The 14972-nt window shown below is 52.0% G+C and overlaps 1 protein-coding gene across 1 annotated transcript; it reads right to left on the minus strand.

Annotated features, from left to right (window-relative positions):
* Positions 1-3000: 3000 nt before the first annotated feature.
* Positions 3001-13994, minus strand: ATOX1 (antioxidant 1 copper chaperone). Its single transcript, XM_065409855.1, has 4 exons — positions 13914-13994; positions 11898-11973; positions 8173-8348; positions 3001-3252 (listed from the first exon to the last, which is right to left on the minus strand). The coding sequence occupies exons 1-3, from the start codon at positions 13917-13919 to the stop codon at positions 8224-8226; spliced, it is 207 nt and encodes a 68-aa protein (XP_065265927.1). The 5' UTR covers positions 13920-13994; the 3' UTR covers positions 3001-3252; positions 8173-8223.
* Between the last annotated feature and the right edge of the window lie 978 nt (positions 13995-14972).

Raw genomic sequence — 14972 nt, forward strand, 5'->3', positions numbered from 1 at the left:
TCCTGCTGCATTCTTTGGGGATTTTACATTCACATTCTCGGAATGCCGCCGCGCTGCAGCATGTGTTAACGGCCACCTGGTACGAGCAGCTCTGTGCTCAGGGGAACACCCTGCTGGTCAGCACACCCCCTCCGGGGCAGAAGGGGTTATGGAACAATGAGCCCTCCAAGTTCTGCTCCCTGGGGCAGGAGGTGGGGGGAGGGGTGGCAGGGAGCAAGCAGCGGGAGGCTCTATGACTATGCTCCTTCACCACCTAAGGGCAGGTATTGCCCCAGGCCCCCTCTCAGCCACAGCTAAGCAAAGAACAGGTTAAGTCTTGCCTGACCTGCTCTTCACACAGCCCATTGGCTCAGGCTACACTGGGGCCAGGGAAAGACCCCAGTGCCCGGCAGGATCTGAAGTGCATGGGAAATGAGTGACGGATGCCTGTCTGGTTCCAACCAGGCAGGAGCACACACCACCATTGGCAGGGTCTGTTCTCGCTGGGCATGAACACCCCACTCCTCTCTCTTGGGCCCTCCAGCGGTGCCAGCCCTGGGGAGAACGCACTGCCGCTGCCCACTCTGCGCCACCCCAGGCACGAGAAGACGCCAACCTCCGGTGCCAGCCAAGTTTAACACATAAAAGCCCCCAAGCACGTCGCTGTGGGATGCGATCCTACCCACCAAAGGGCTGGGAGGGTTTGTCTCCACAGCAAGCTGCTGTTACTGGCATCTGCACTGGGCACAGAGGCTGCTGCTGGAACCCACCAGGCTGAGCGCAGCAGGAAAATTATGGAGGCCATAATGACAGGGTTTTGTTCTCATTACGAGATAATGGCAGGGGGAAGAGAGCAGTGTCCTAGGATAACGATCGCCCACAGCTAGACACATCCAGAGGCATTTCTCAAACCCCAAGGCAGATAGGGGCACAGGGATGGGCATCAGCCCTGGGACATCGGTTCGCTACAGTGAATATATGTCAGCTGCATTCAGGCACCAATGATGGGTCTGTCATGCACCCGCCGCTCCCAGCAGACGCTCATCTGAACCGATAGCGAGAAGTTTGCACAGTCTGGGGGAGTCAAGGCGTTGTTCCCAGCTTCACCCACACACAGCAGCTTAATCCCAATCCAGGCCTTATCTCCCGCCCCAAACAAGCCTACTGGCGTTTAAGGAATAAACCGGCTTCCGCTTGCCTGTGTTTTTAGCGAATGAGAGGCAGGCCTAAGGGGCAGAGGTTAATGGCATCTGGGGGGATTGTGAAGTGCTGCAGAAAGCTGGGTAGTTAGAGAGCCCTTGGTATGCAGGGCGCCCCAGAGTGCTCTGTAAGACAGGCCGATACTTGGGCTGGCACATGTCACAGCCATGCTGTGCTCGACCACCACTCACCCATCCCCTTGTCCTTCTGAATCTGTTTTATCCACAGGGGGAGGCTCCCACTTCATTTCTGATTAACTAGAGGTGCTCTGCACCTGGCTTCCATGTGCGTCTGCAAATGGGGGCCCAAGGAGAGCTCCCAAGGGGCTGCCCATCTCTCCGTGGGTAGGGGCTGGGCACACGGGAGTGAGTGCGGCTGCTGAACCAAGCTACCAGCCACAGTGGCAGATCAGGGTCGTACAGCGACTGCCTTGGGTGAGCTCTGGGCAGCACTGAACCTGCCCACCGCCCCACTAGCATGGGGCACCGCGCCACCACACAGTCAAGCCCTTGCTGTGCCTAGCGCATTTTGAGATCCACTGCTCTGCCATCGGTAGCGTAGATGGGACCCATAGGTGCACGGCTCGTGGGCAAAAGCTTAGGAGAATCCACCCTGACGTTGATGGGAGCGAGGGGGCCAGCATCTCTGGGAAACACCAAGAGGGGAGGAGAGAGGAAAACAAAGGAAGAGCTGGGGAATGGATTCTGCGGCCATAGCAAAGACATGAGCGAAAATTCTCTGATTTATAGTGGGACGGTCAGTGATTGTCCTCTACCAACGCAGCAAGGCCGCAGCGCCTGCTGGTTTGGCAGGGAGGGCTAGCTCCTTAAAGACTGCTGTTTCCACTTAACTCCCACTGAGACAGAGCGGGTAGCTGTGCCTTCACGTCACACCGTTCCCCTCACCTCCTTGTCAAGCTAACGCCAGACTTCCCCGCCCCCTCAAAAAAAAAAAAAAAAAAATAGCCAACGCATGTACGTTATGACTGGCTGCTAAAATGAATGCCCAGCCGTGTCTGCCATACCTGAGCGGGAAGGAAATCCAAAGCAAAGAACATCGAGTCAATAAATAAAGCTGGTTAATGTGAACCCAACGGTGAGGTGAAGAAACTGGGTGCATAACAGGCTGGCCATTCCCGAAGGCTAGGTTTCACCCACTCCGTGAACGTGGCTCCAATGCACATCCTGTGTAGTTCTTAGGAAAGATTCCATAAATACTAGCAGTGTTTGCATTTGATCATAGAATCAATCATAGAATCAGACAATCAGAAGATTAGGGTTGGAAGAGACCTCAGGTCGTCATGTAGTCCAACCCCCTGCTCAAAGCAGGACCAACCCCAACTAAATCATCCCAGCCAGGGCTTTGTCAAGCCGTGCCTTAAAAACCTCTAAGGATGGAGATTCCACCACCTCCCAGCTGGGATCACGAGGTGCTATTGTAATATAACTGTTCCCTTGGATGGGGGAAATGATACTGTTAAAAGGAAGGGACTGATCCCACTGTCCAAAGGATCCACTCAGCAAATCTTGTGCTTCTCCCACATTTCGAGGCCCCCGCTGCAAAGTCTGACTATAACAAAGGTCCACTGAGACACCAACTACTGTGACTTATCACCTAATCAGCATTTGAACTCAGCTCTCCAGAGACATTATCTCAAGCCGACTCTGTAGCCAGCACACAAGGCTCAGTGCAAGTTCCCTGGAGAACAAGCAGTTTGGAGATCCTCTCCTAAGTAACAAGCAGTCTCCTATTTCTAAGAGCCCTACTTGTGCATCGGCCACCTCTCCCGGCTGAAGAAAACACCGGGCACCAGAACATGTATTTGAAAATAGAAGCGGCTCCTTCGTTTACTGCAAGGCCAGAGAGGGAGAGCACACCTGAACCCTCCATTTCAAGAGGGGAGTTTTACAAACTATGGTTCAAGTAGATCCTGGTCCTTTACTCTGAGGGTCCTTCCTCCTCCCAGCCTTCTTCTTTCCAACATCTGGCAGGGTAACCGGGGTCAAATGACAGAGGGTGTCGACAGATCTGTATACAGACCATCTTCTCACTGAAGCCATCATGTTAGCACTCCTGCAAAAACAAGGACAGGGGGAGGGGAGTTATACTGGGGTGCCCCCTGCTGGTTAAACCTTAAAGGAAACTCAGCAACCTGACATCTAGTCAATTTCAAAATAGGAACTGAAGAGTTCCAGGTATTAACTCCCCCCGGGACCCCCCAGCCAGTGCATGTGGTTTCACAACTAGTATCCTCATTTTAAAGAAAAAATCCTCTCCCTTCTTGCTATGTGTAATATTCGCAGGAAGTAACTGGCTGTATGAGAAGCATTGTGTCAGATGTAAAGCAAACTACCTGAAAAGAGAGGAAAACATTTACTGTCCTCCAGCTACACTTATCTAGGAGGTTCCTTGTAACAAGGGTAGACAAAGGATATTCTAAGAGTGATTTTCAAGTAGCAACAGCAACAAATATAATGTACGTGATCCAAGTCCATTCTCTACCCAGTGCTTGCAATTGTCAGAGCGCTACACTAAAGATAAGGGCCAGATTTTCAGAGGCAATGGGCACGTGCAGCTTCCATTGACTTCAGTCGGATGGGTCAGTGCTCAGCAATCCTGAAAATTTAACCCTAAGCAAAGAGTCCTCCAGGGTGGATTGATTTAAATCATAATTTAAATCAGCACCTGGAAAGCCTCAATCTAAATAATCAATTTTAATCAACTTTTCCATTTGCCCTTCAGGTGCATTCTCATTGGTTGATATAACCACTAATACATATTGATTTACAACTGAACAGACAGAGCCTTTACAATAGATTTGGTCCATCTTTTTGCTACCTAGGAGGGTACGCTATAATTATGTACATTTATTTAAGCAATTATATAAGTAAATATTTTCAGATTCTTATTAGCTGTACATTTAGTATGTTAGAAAATGGTAAATGATGAGCGGGGTCATAAATATTCATAATTTGAGAACTTAGCCAATCAGAGCTCAGGTAGGGAGAAGCTAACAGTATGAGAGGGAGACTGAGTCATAAAAAGATTAAGTGACTTGCCCAAGATCATATAATGAGTCACCTGCAGAGCAACGAACTCAGGACTTCTTGGCTTCCTATTCTTTCCTGTTCACGGAATATTTCTTCGGTGTTTTATGTTTAAAAACAGTCTGAGATTTCATAAATTTTTGTGTTACTCTTTTTTTTTTTTTTTACTAATGACATTTTCTTAAAACCAGGATCTTTCTTCAAACAACATTTTAGAAGAATTCAGGGCTTGTCTATATTAGCAAAGTCGCACTGATTTAATATCAGTTTTGTTAAACCCATCTAGTTCAAGCAGTGCAAATCCCTAACACAGACACACTTAAACCAGTTTAATCCTCACTTCAATTGCTTTATCTTAATTCAGGAATTTACCAACACAAACTGGTTTAAATGCGTCTACATTAGGGATCTGCACTGCTTGAACTAGACAGATCTTAAATCTACTTCATTAAACTGGGTGCAACTTTGCTAATGTAGACGAGCCCAGATGCCAGATGGACAGCTTGGGATATCCAAGGTACAGCACAGTGTCAGCTTCCCCTCCCTACCTCACCCCACTTGTCTCTCAACCCTGCCCTGGAGAAACAACCTCTTGTGGCAGGAGGACAGTTCAGTCTGTAGCCTCTCCCCTAAAGGTCTTAGAGGACGTGCAAGCTGCAGTGATGGCTTCTTGGCTATCTACCCACTAGGAACTGGACTGACACCCACAAGGAACCAGACTGAAACCCACTGTCTTCCTTCACAGTGTCCACCAAACCGTTACTAGCTTAGTGCTCCATCTTCTGCACCCTCATGTATTCAAGTCCTCAACTAGGTTAAAAAACTGACTTGAGGTTGGCGCCTCTTTAGTTAATGAGCAATCTCCTGAGCCATCGTCTCTCTGGGTCTATGTCCTGCTCCCTTTTAGCGCTACTGAGACACCGGGAACCTTGTTGGCTGGGTTGTTTTGTGTTGTTCAGGCTTTGTTTTCATTGATGGTACTTTCCAGCAGAGCGTAGATTCAGCTGGGAATGGTGCTACGCTGGTGTTCTTCCACCTCCCCAGAAAAAGTAGCCCAAACAATTAAAAGTCCCATGAAATTCAAACTATTTCCTTTTCTGCTTGTTCTCACTGAAGTAGTGTTCAGCATTACTTGGGCTTAGTAGCAGATAAGGCCCAGGGCCCTGTAGGGAAAAGGGGTTGGTTTCTGACAGCACTAAAAGCAAGACCCGGTCATGTCTCTAAGCGCTAGAGGCAAAGACGGGGTTCCCTGAGCTTGCTGGAACTGGCTGAATCAGCCTTCCCCTCTTTCATGTGGCCTACTGGATAGGGCACTGGGCTAGGAATCCAGAGAGCGCCGTTCTTTTCCTGGTTCTGCCATGGACCTGCTGGGCGACCTTGGACAAGTTACATCCCCTCCTTGTGCCTCAGATTCTCCATCTGTAAAATGGGGTTAGTGATACTTGTGACAGTGTACCCCATAAGGCTTTATGGGGGAGGGTGCTTATAAATGTATGTATGACATAACTGGAATATGTTTTGTGCTGCCTGTGCCACGTAATATATCTCCGTAAAGGTTATGGTCTACTATATCTATTCATCCTATTTGTACATATATATCATTTTCTACTTTAGGTTAAGAATATGGGCTGTATGCTTGCTTGGTTTCTAAGTAAGCTTTTGTGAGGCATTTGGTCAGCTTCTTTAGGAAGGAATTCGCCAGGTTAAGTACCTGATCAGGAAACACTTGGGGAACAATGCATCTTGGAATGCTCCAATCCACATAAGAAGTCTTCCTGGAGACATGCAAGATACCATGTGGACAATGGCTTCGGCCTGTAAAGACTGAGTCATGCAGGGACATGTGCCTTGCCCAGGTGACTCCAGAACTCCATCTTGGAGCTGGACTTTGCATAGGAGGGGGGTCTCCACACACAAGAGAGTCTATTAAAACCCGTGGAAGACCGCTCCATTTGGGTCTTCAGCTGGCTAAGGAAGGAGCCTCTACACCCCCACAGGATACTTGAAGGGAACAGGAAGAAAGGACAGTAACTACAGGGGGTGTGAGTGATTGCTGGACCCAGGCTAAAAGGAGATTAGCCTGTAAAAGGGAGCATTCTGGAACTGGTGAGGAACTTATCTGTATTTAGTTTGATTAGACATAGATTTGCGCATTTTATTTTATTTTACTTGGTGACTTACTTTGTTCTGTCTGTTACTACTTGGAACCACTTAAATCCTACTTTCTGTATTTAATAAAATCCCTTTTTATTTAGTAATTTACTCAGAGTATGTATTAATACCTGGGGGACCAAACAACTGTGCATATCTCTCTATCAGTGTTATAGAGGGCGAACAATTTATGAGTTTCCTCTGCATAAGCTTTATACAGGGTAAAACGGATTTATCTGGGTTTAGACCCCATTGGGAGTTGGGCATCTGAGTGCTAAAGACAAGCAAACTTCTGTGAGCTGTTTTCAGGTAAACTTGCAGCTTTGGGGCAAGTGATTCAGACCCTGGGTCTGTGTTGGAGCAGACTGGAGTGTCTCGCTCAGCAAGACAGGGTGCTGGAGTCCTGAGCTGGCAGGGAAAACAGGAGCAGGGGTAGTCTTTGCACATCAGGTGGCAGCTCCCAAGTGGGTTTCTGTGATCCAACCCGTCACAATACTCGCCTCTTTTGTCAAGTGCCCTGAGATCTACAGATGAGAAGTGCTCTGCGAGCACAAGGCATTCTTCTGAGCGGAGGCTCAAAGGAGAAGGATCAGGCCTAGTCAGGCTTCCCCAGTTCCTGCTCCAGTGGCAGAAATGTTGGCTGCAAAAGGCATCCTTTAACCAGGGGAGAAAGTCTAGCCTGGGAGGAGTATCATCCCAGGAGAATGGCAGATTCCCTGGCCATTCCCCTGTCACATCCGACATGCTGGCACGGAGGAGGGCGTCTCTCGGAATGAGGGGCCATGTCTAATAGGGCAGAAGGGACCATCAGGGGGAGGAGAGAGCCCCTCTCAGCCTCATCCCTCCCCCTATACACACACCGTTTGGTCATCTCGGGGTGGGAAAGGGAAGGAGCCACCCTCTGGCTCCCCTGAACAGCCTGCTAGAGCAGAGCCCGGGGACACGCAACCCCCCCAAACTTGCCCTTTGAGAGATCACATGTGGCTGCTGAAGAAGTAACAGTGATGCAACCACAACGGGGCAACTGCTAGAACCAAAGCTCATATTTGCAGCCAGTCAACATGGTGGAGGGAAGCAGACAGGTTTCCAAATGTAAAGTCTGCGCAAGGTTCCCCCTGGAAACAGCAACAGTTCTTGAATGTCCCTCACCCCGGCCCTACACACGCACCGCTGCGGGAGCATCAGCTCTGCATTCAGAGGGGCCAGTCTGTAGGCTTCCGGCCATGCTGGCTGTGAACGCTTCCACCTCAGATCATAGAATCATAGAATATCAGGGTTGAAAGGGACCTCAGGAGGTCATCTACTCCAACCCCCTGCTCAAAGCAGGACCAATCCCCAGACAGATTTTTTCCCCAGTTCCCTAAATGGCCCCCTCAAGGATTGAACTCACAACCCTGGGTTTAGCAGGCCAGTGCTCAAACCACTGAGCTAGAAACTTGTGTTTCCCATCCCGGATGGGGCAAGGGGCTGGTGCCTTGTGGCAAGGAGGGCAGGGGAGTGGGATGTTATGGTGGTTTTAGCTCCCGTGCCACAGCTGAGCACCAGCCAAACCTTCCTTACGTGCCAAACTCGACACTGGCCATGACTCCCCAAGTCCCACCTCACTGGCATCACAGCTCAGCTTGCTGCCCAGCTCTTCACGCTGGAACGTGCCCAAACCCTGCTGCTACTGCACTGTCGGGGCTGCCCTGACCCAACATCACTTCACGTGGGACCCTGGGCAGAGCGGGTGAGCTCAGGGTTCCTCCTCAGTGTCTTGCATCCACTAGCTGTGTAAGGAGAGCAGCAGACTGACCTCCTTTGGGGTGTGGAGAAAGCCTGACCCTCGGACCCGTCGGCTCGGGGGTTATTTCTCCCCCAGGTAGGAGGCGCTCTTCCCGGTTTTCTTCAGCGTGGCCAGCAAGGTGTCGACGCTGTGTTCCGAGTCGATGCACACCTTCTTGTTGGGCAGGTCGATCTCAAACTGGACACCTGGGGGAGGGGAAAGGATACCTCACGTGTGAGAGGAACCAACCGTGCAGCCTCCAACCAGCGCACCCACCATAGCCATCACCCCCCGACTCTTCCCCCTCCCGTATGGATGGGGTAGAGCTGATGCACTGAGTATCCTGTTAAGAACCAGGTGAGCAGGCTGAAAAAATAAACAAGACTCGGGTAGCGTGTGCCCATCCTTGCTCTGATGCAAACTCAGACATCACCCAACCACTGCTCCTGCTCGGACATGCCAGTCCTGCCCCACCGGTACAGGCCCCCAACCATGCAGCTTCTCATGCTGCTAACTCAACCTTTTGACGTCTCTGTAACCTCAGGAGAGGGCACGAATACCCCTCTACTGCATTTCTTTAGCCCCTTTCCTCCACGGGTCTCAGAGCGCTTTGTGGGGCTCCTTCCCCACAACCTCAGCCCATGGGAGGAAGGTACAGCCTGTCTTATTAGCCCTCTTTCACAGAGGGGGGAACCGAGGCCCAGGGACCTTGTGTGACATTCCCCAGGGTGAGACAGCAAGTCAGGAGCTTCTCAGCCCATGCCTCCAACCACCAGAAGTCCTCACCCCCTTGGTTTAATTAGAGACAATCCTTAAAAGTGCGACTGGCGAGGAAAGTGCTGAGAAGCAGGCCAAGGGTGCAGGGATTCAGGATTGAGCTGAGAGACAGGAATTTAGTTTCCAGTGGCCCCCAGAGCAAAGTCTCTCTCTGTCTGCTAGGGTCTGAAAACTTAGCTCAGGGCACACCGTTAACTAGAAAAACTACCCCCGGGATACATGGAGTACATCGCACAGAGCGGGGCAGTCAAAGGACAGTCTGTTAACCCAGGTTTTGTGCGCCTCCTGCTGGCATGTCAACATATTACCACCACCAGACAAAACTATTACCGTGACCTATCCACTTTAGAGCTCGCCTGCTGCCTCCCGCCTGGCCCTTCCCTTCCAATGGCAGCACTGTCTATGACCTCCAGAGCAGCACGCAGTTACTCCAATGAGAGGCTAAGCAGCAGGGCTGGACTGATTCAGTGCTAGCACTGCCAGCCTGCTGGGAAATGGCATTTTCCTGATCTCCTCCTGATGCAGCAGGGCCACTCAGGGTGAGGGAGGGAGAGGCATCCATGTGAAACCAGAACTGGCACGAGCCACCAGCGCCGGGTGCATTTGCATTCATTCAGAGCGCTCTGACGTTTCTTTGCCCTGTCAGTTATTGTTCCACCTGCCACGTTGCTAGGGAGCGGCCATCTGGTTATCTGGGAACCCCAGCGTGGCTTTCTTGGTAAATACAGCTCAGCAGACACCAGCGTCAATATTTTATTTTATTTTGAAGTCTGTAATAAATAAAAGTTCAGCTCCAGCAGGCCAATTGGAGTGCTGGGCATTCCTCTGGTGATCTTAGCTCTCCAGCTGAAACTTGGGCTAACCCACTCTCAGTCAAGCTGAACAAAGCTGGGCTTTCCATGAGGAGTCGCTCCTCTACTGCGTAGGGAAGGCAGCTGCCAACTTACCCACCCCGGGCCGACTCCACTCCTCTTAACACAGATGGGGGCTGGGGGCTGTCGTTTGGAAGAGGTGGTAAAAGCACCTGGATGGGAAAGTGCAGGCTCTTTGATCAGTGGCTGGGAAGGTCGGCCTGTTTCTCCATAGTCACTGCAGTGATTGGCTCCCTGTGCTTGGCAGGGCCGCTGTTCTGAAGCTGGCAATATCCCTTAGGGGAATCACAATAGCTCTCCCTACGGCAGCAGTGCACAGGGAGGAGTATGCTAGATGCACCAGAGGCATCAGGCCTCTGCTCCTTCTGCTCTCAGGGCCTGGTCCAAAGCCCAGTGGAGGCAGTGGAAAGACTCACAGGGACGTCAGTGGGTTTTGGAGGAGGCCTTGCACTGAAAGGAGAATAGAAACTGCTGCAGTCCGGTGATTGCAACTTCCTGCAGTTACAAGCTAGTGCCGAGCAACTTTCCTCCCCCCGCCTCAGCAAAGGTCACAGCGTCCAATTAGCCATCTTGCCACTGCAGATCAATAATTAGTTACTGACTAACCAGCTGCAGCAGGGGCTCCCACAGGAACAGGGTGGGTGGCTTTCAAGGAGTGGCTTGACCCCTAGCTCATCTGCAGGGAGAGGGCAGGACTGAGTTTGGAACAGGCAACCCTCCAGCCCCCAACTGTTCCTCTGGGAGCGTGGTTGGGCAACACCGTGCTACGCCGACTGCAACGGCAGCCAAAGTCCTTTCTGCTTCTCTTTCCCAGGAGTCTTTCCCCAGGCCTGGGTCGGCAAGTGCCCCGAGAATGGGCTTGAGAGGCCCCATCATCAGACTACAAAGGCTCTGAAATAGCCAGAACGGGTGGGGCAGGGTGGATTTTAAAAAGGAACGGGCACGTCGGGTTTTAGATGTCGCCCGCCTCTCTGCCAAGGATGCCCAGAAAGGAGCTGCATAAGCCCCCTGCAGGGGCTCTGTCCCTCGCTGTCTCTCACAGGTGCAGCATTAATGCCACTGCACGCCCCTGCTTCACGCCCCTTCTCCTGGCTGCCCAGAAATGCTACTTTGCCCAGGCAATTTCTCTCAGGAGAAGATCACCTGGCAGACTCTTGTCTGGTGCCAGCAATGCAACCGATCAGGGACAGAAGGGCCCAGCGAGAGTAGCCTGAACATTCCCCAGAACCAGTCCTGAAATGGTGCCACACATGGCGAAGTGTAAACCGAACGCTAGGAACAAAAGCAGGAGCCGGTTTTGCAGAGAGGGGAGCAGGTGAAGGCTCTAAGTGAGGACCCAGTTCTTTAGGGAAGTCATTTATAACATACAGGGTGAAATCCTGGCTCTATTAAAGTCAACGGCAAACCTCCCCTGGGGTTCAGCAGGGCTAGGATTTCATGGCCCTTCATCCAGGCCAGACAATCCACACTGTGCCTTGACAGGCTATGTCACCTGCCAACAGAGCAGCTCTCTGTTGGTGGAGGGCATCGTCTGGCACGCCGGAGCTTCCAGGACAAACGCCACGGCTGGTCAGTCCAAAACAACACACCTCTCCTGGGGGGCTGCACTGTCTCTTACCAAAGGGGGAGTCAGCAGAACGAGGCCTTTCCTCCCACGTGGGGATTGAGAACTACCCCCGGCGACGGGTGACTTTGCCAGGACACAGTGACCCCAGTGATGCTCGTTTTAACTCCACACACAGTGTTAGGCAAGCAACAGCTGTGACCACGGAGATACGGGGAAAGAAAGATGCCTCTGCGAATAGCAGCCACTGTCCAAATGTTCTGGACATTGCAATTGGCCTGTTAATGTCCCAGACACAGTGATAACACCACAAACTCTCGGTGTTTGGGCCAGAATGGTTCTTCTGATGCAAGGGCTGCCATGTGCCAATCATTAGCTTGAGGCGGGGGCCAGTCTGAGTGGGGCACTTGGACCACAGTTTCCATTTCATTGCCACAGGAGCCGTTGGTCCCTTAAGGCTAGTATGGAAACTCCCACATCCGTGAAAGCTGTTTGCTGATCCCCATGCAATTCTCCACCTGGCTCAGAGCAGTGCCACTCACCTCCCAGCTTGTTGAGAACACGCGTGACCGCGTTGGAGCACCCTTCGCAGGTCATGTCGACAGAGAACTCGTGCTTCTGAAATAAGGAAGAGAACAGATTGGAGACAACCAGGAGCCCTTCTTGCTTTGTCAGCAATGATCCCAATACACTGGCCTGGGACCTCTGGAGACCTGGGTTTGAAACCCTTATAACGTCACATACAAAAGGTGCTCTCACCCCAATCCTACCAGGCCCTGATCGTAATCCAAACACTGCACACCTACTCTGGCATAAACCCAAGCTTTCTGCAAACTCCAGCATATCTAGTTACTTTATCTCATTGCTTCCTTGTGCTCCACAACCTGTCTGTATTCCCCTGCTGTGTTGTCTTAGACTCTTAGCTCTCTGAGGTAGGGGCCTTTTTCTTATGCTGGCCTAGTGTAATAGGATCCTTGTCCATAATTGGGGCACCTAGACACCCCACTGCAATACAAACAATACTACTGTACCTTGAAAACATGAGTAAAGGGACATGACTGGCACATTGTTAAAAAAACAATAACACACATTTTTAATTATGATCCTAGCTGCTACTCAGAGATACTCTATCAGTAACATACAATATATCTGCCTGTGTTATTAATGAACATATTCAGTTATTTCTTTTTTCGCACTAACGCTGTATGTCCGCTGTTCAGATAATAAAACCAATTGGCTTCATTTTACTGCTGCTTCAAGGCTATGGGCTCCTTGACCCTAGAAAATTAGGTTGACCCAGTTACATCATTCGGGGGTGTGAAAAATCCACACCCTGTGAGCGACACAGGTAAGCCGACCTACATCCCCGTGTGGACAACGCTAGGTCAACAGAAGATTTCTCCCGCCAACTTAGTTGCTGCCTCTCGGAGAGGTGGATTAGCTACATTGACGGGAGAACCTTTCCCTTCGGCGTGGGTAGTGTCCACACTGAAGCGCTGCAGCCATAGGGTTTTAAGTACAGTCAAGCCCTTAGTCAGTTTCTGTCCCCCTCCCACAGCATTTGAGTTCCCAAGGTTCCAAGGGAAAGTTTTCATCCAGAAAGACAACAATTTTTGTTCTCGTTGACATTTTAAAAATTCATTAAGGTTAGTTTGATTTTGAGAGAATTTTCCCAAATGAAAAACTTTGGAAAATCCCTCCCCTTCTGTTAAACTGGGTGCAGACATCTGGATGGCGGCAAGAGGTATAAATAAGGGGCATCATGGACCAAGCCCTCCATCGGGCCAGGCGCTGTTCAAACACAGTCCCTGCCCCGAGGAACTTACAATCTTTGCAAGTCAAACAGAGAATACGTGATACAGACAGATGGGGAGCAGAAGGAAGCAATGAGAACATTGCTTGGCGCGATGACAAGCAGTGGTCTCAATACCCCAGCAGCCTGACCTTCAAGCATTTCCTAGCCTCTACAGCAAAAGAGAATATTACGGATTGGTTTGGAGGAGGAGAACGAGCTAGTTTTGCGGATGTTTGGCTTCTCCCAAGCGTGAGGATAAGGATCCCCCATGAGTAAGAAAACCAGGTCCCATTAACCTGTGCTGATGACTATCTCCCAGCGGCCCCCTAACCCTAGAGGCCCGAGCGTGTCCCCACTGTAGCTACTAGTAACAAGTTATCCGATTTTCAGGCAAAAGCCCAGCCCTGAACCAGTTTCCCCTGGTCCCTGCTGGGCACAGCATTCACTGGCCCAGGCCCACCCAGGTTTGGGGGAAGCCTGGATCCGCCTCTGAACTTCGTATCCGGACCAACCCCCCTAGCGGGCCGAACCCGGATCAGGCCCCTCCCTAGCCAGTGGGAATCCAGGCCGGAAAGGGCCCGCTTCGCAGAGGCGTGGGCCCGGGGGCTGGGGATGCTCCACCCCTCCGGCAATGGGGGCCCGTCCCAGCTGCACCCCCTGGCCACGCCGGGGTTCACGCCCCAGCTCCGGGGCAGTCCCGGCCCTGCAGCAACAGCGGCTCCCAGCCCGGGCCGGGCCCAGCCCGAGCGGCCGCAGCACCCACCGGCATAGCAGCGGCGGGCGATGCTGCTCCTCTCCCAGCTCCGCGCGGACTGAGGCACAGGCCGCCGGTACGTGCCGCGCCCTGCCCAGCGCCGCCGCCTTCTCCTCCTCCTCCGCCCGGGGGCAGGCTGCTCGCCCGGCCCGTGCACGCCTCCCCTTGTGCCGCGGGAGGGCGCGGTGCTCACTCGGCTCCCGGCCCCGTCCCTGCCTGGCTCCTCCGCCGCCCCGCTCTGCCGGGAGAGCTCCGGGGCTTTGCAAAGCGGTGTCATTATTGCCTAGGGGGACAAATTGACCCCAGCCCTGGCTTTGCCTCCCCGACTCCATTACCCCTCCCCCCCTTTGTAGGATTAATATAATCCCCCATGGAGCTTTCTGGGGTGACCCAATCGCCCCCTCCATTTCCCCCCTGGCTGAACCCCCCCAGACAGAGGCTGAGAGCTCAGTATGAGCCCCCTGCCCAGTAGCCCAGTGACACTCAGCCATCCCTATTTGACCCGCAGGCTTTTAGGGGGTGTCTCAGGAGCATCCCCCCAGCATTTTAGGCCGTGCTAAAGCTGTGGGCACCACGACAGGGACAGTGTGACCGCTGCCTTCTTGGCTGACGCCCTGGGGATCGAACTGGGGGCCTCCAGAGCTGAAAGCATGGGCTGGAAGAGCTACAGAGCTATCCTACACGGGGCTATAAGTAGACCCATAGCTTCTGTGGCTAGCATAGAAAGGGGGACCTGTAACACAGAGGAAGAATAGATGGGTCCTGCCCAGGCAGGCCATAAAGAAGATGGAGAGCCCCTGAGGTTTGGAGCCCTGCAGTTGTCCAGATTCACTTAAAGGGAGGTGTTATGTATTTATTTATTTATTTTAAAGTGATTGTTACTTTTTGGGTTGGAACAGCCCAGAGACTTGGGGAAGGCCCGTCACAGGCGTGTCGCTGTGTTCCCATCACGCTAAGGGGGCCCAATAATTGCTAATGTGCATCATGGACTTGCCAGGAGTACTACCCCGCACCCAAACGGTGCAAGCCTCACAGGCTATACTCTGCCAAGCTAGTTCAAGGGGAGTG

Source organism: Emys orbicularis, chromosome 8, assembly GCF_028017835.1.
Source record: "Emys orbicularis isolate rEmyOrb1 chromosome 8, rEmyOrb1.hap1, whole genome shotgun sequence".
Lineage (NCBI taxonomy): Eukaryota > Metazoa > Chordata > Testudines > Emydidae > Emys > Emys orbicularis.

What these genes read in the sequence shown, in the direction of transcription:
- ATOX1 (XM_065409855.1), bottom strand. An exon ending in TGTTCTCAACAAGCTGGGAG is followed by an intron (nt 8,349 to 11,897) that starts GTGAGTGGCACT and finishes CCCCTCCCCCAG; the next exon opens with GTGTCCAGTTTGAGATCGAC.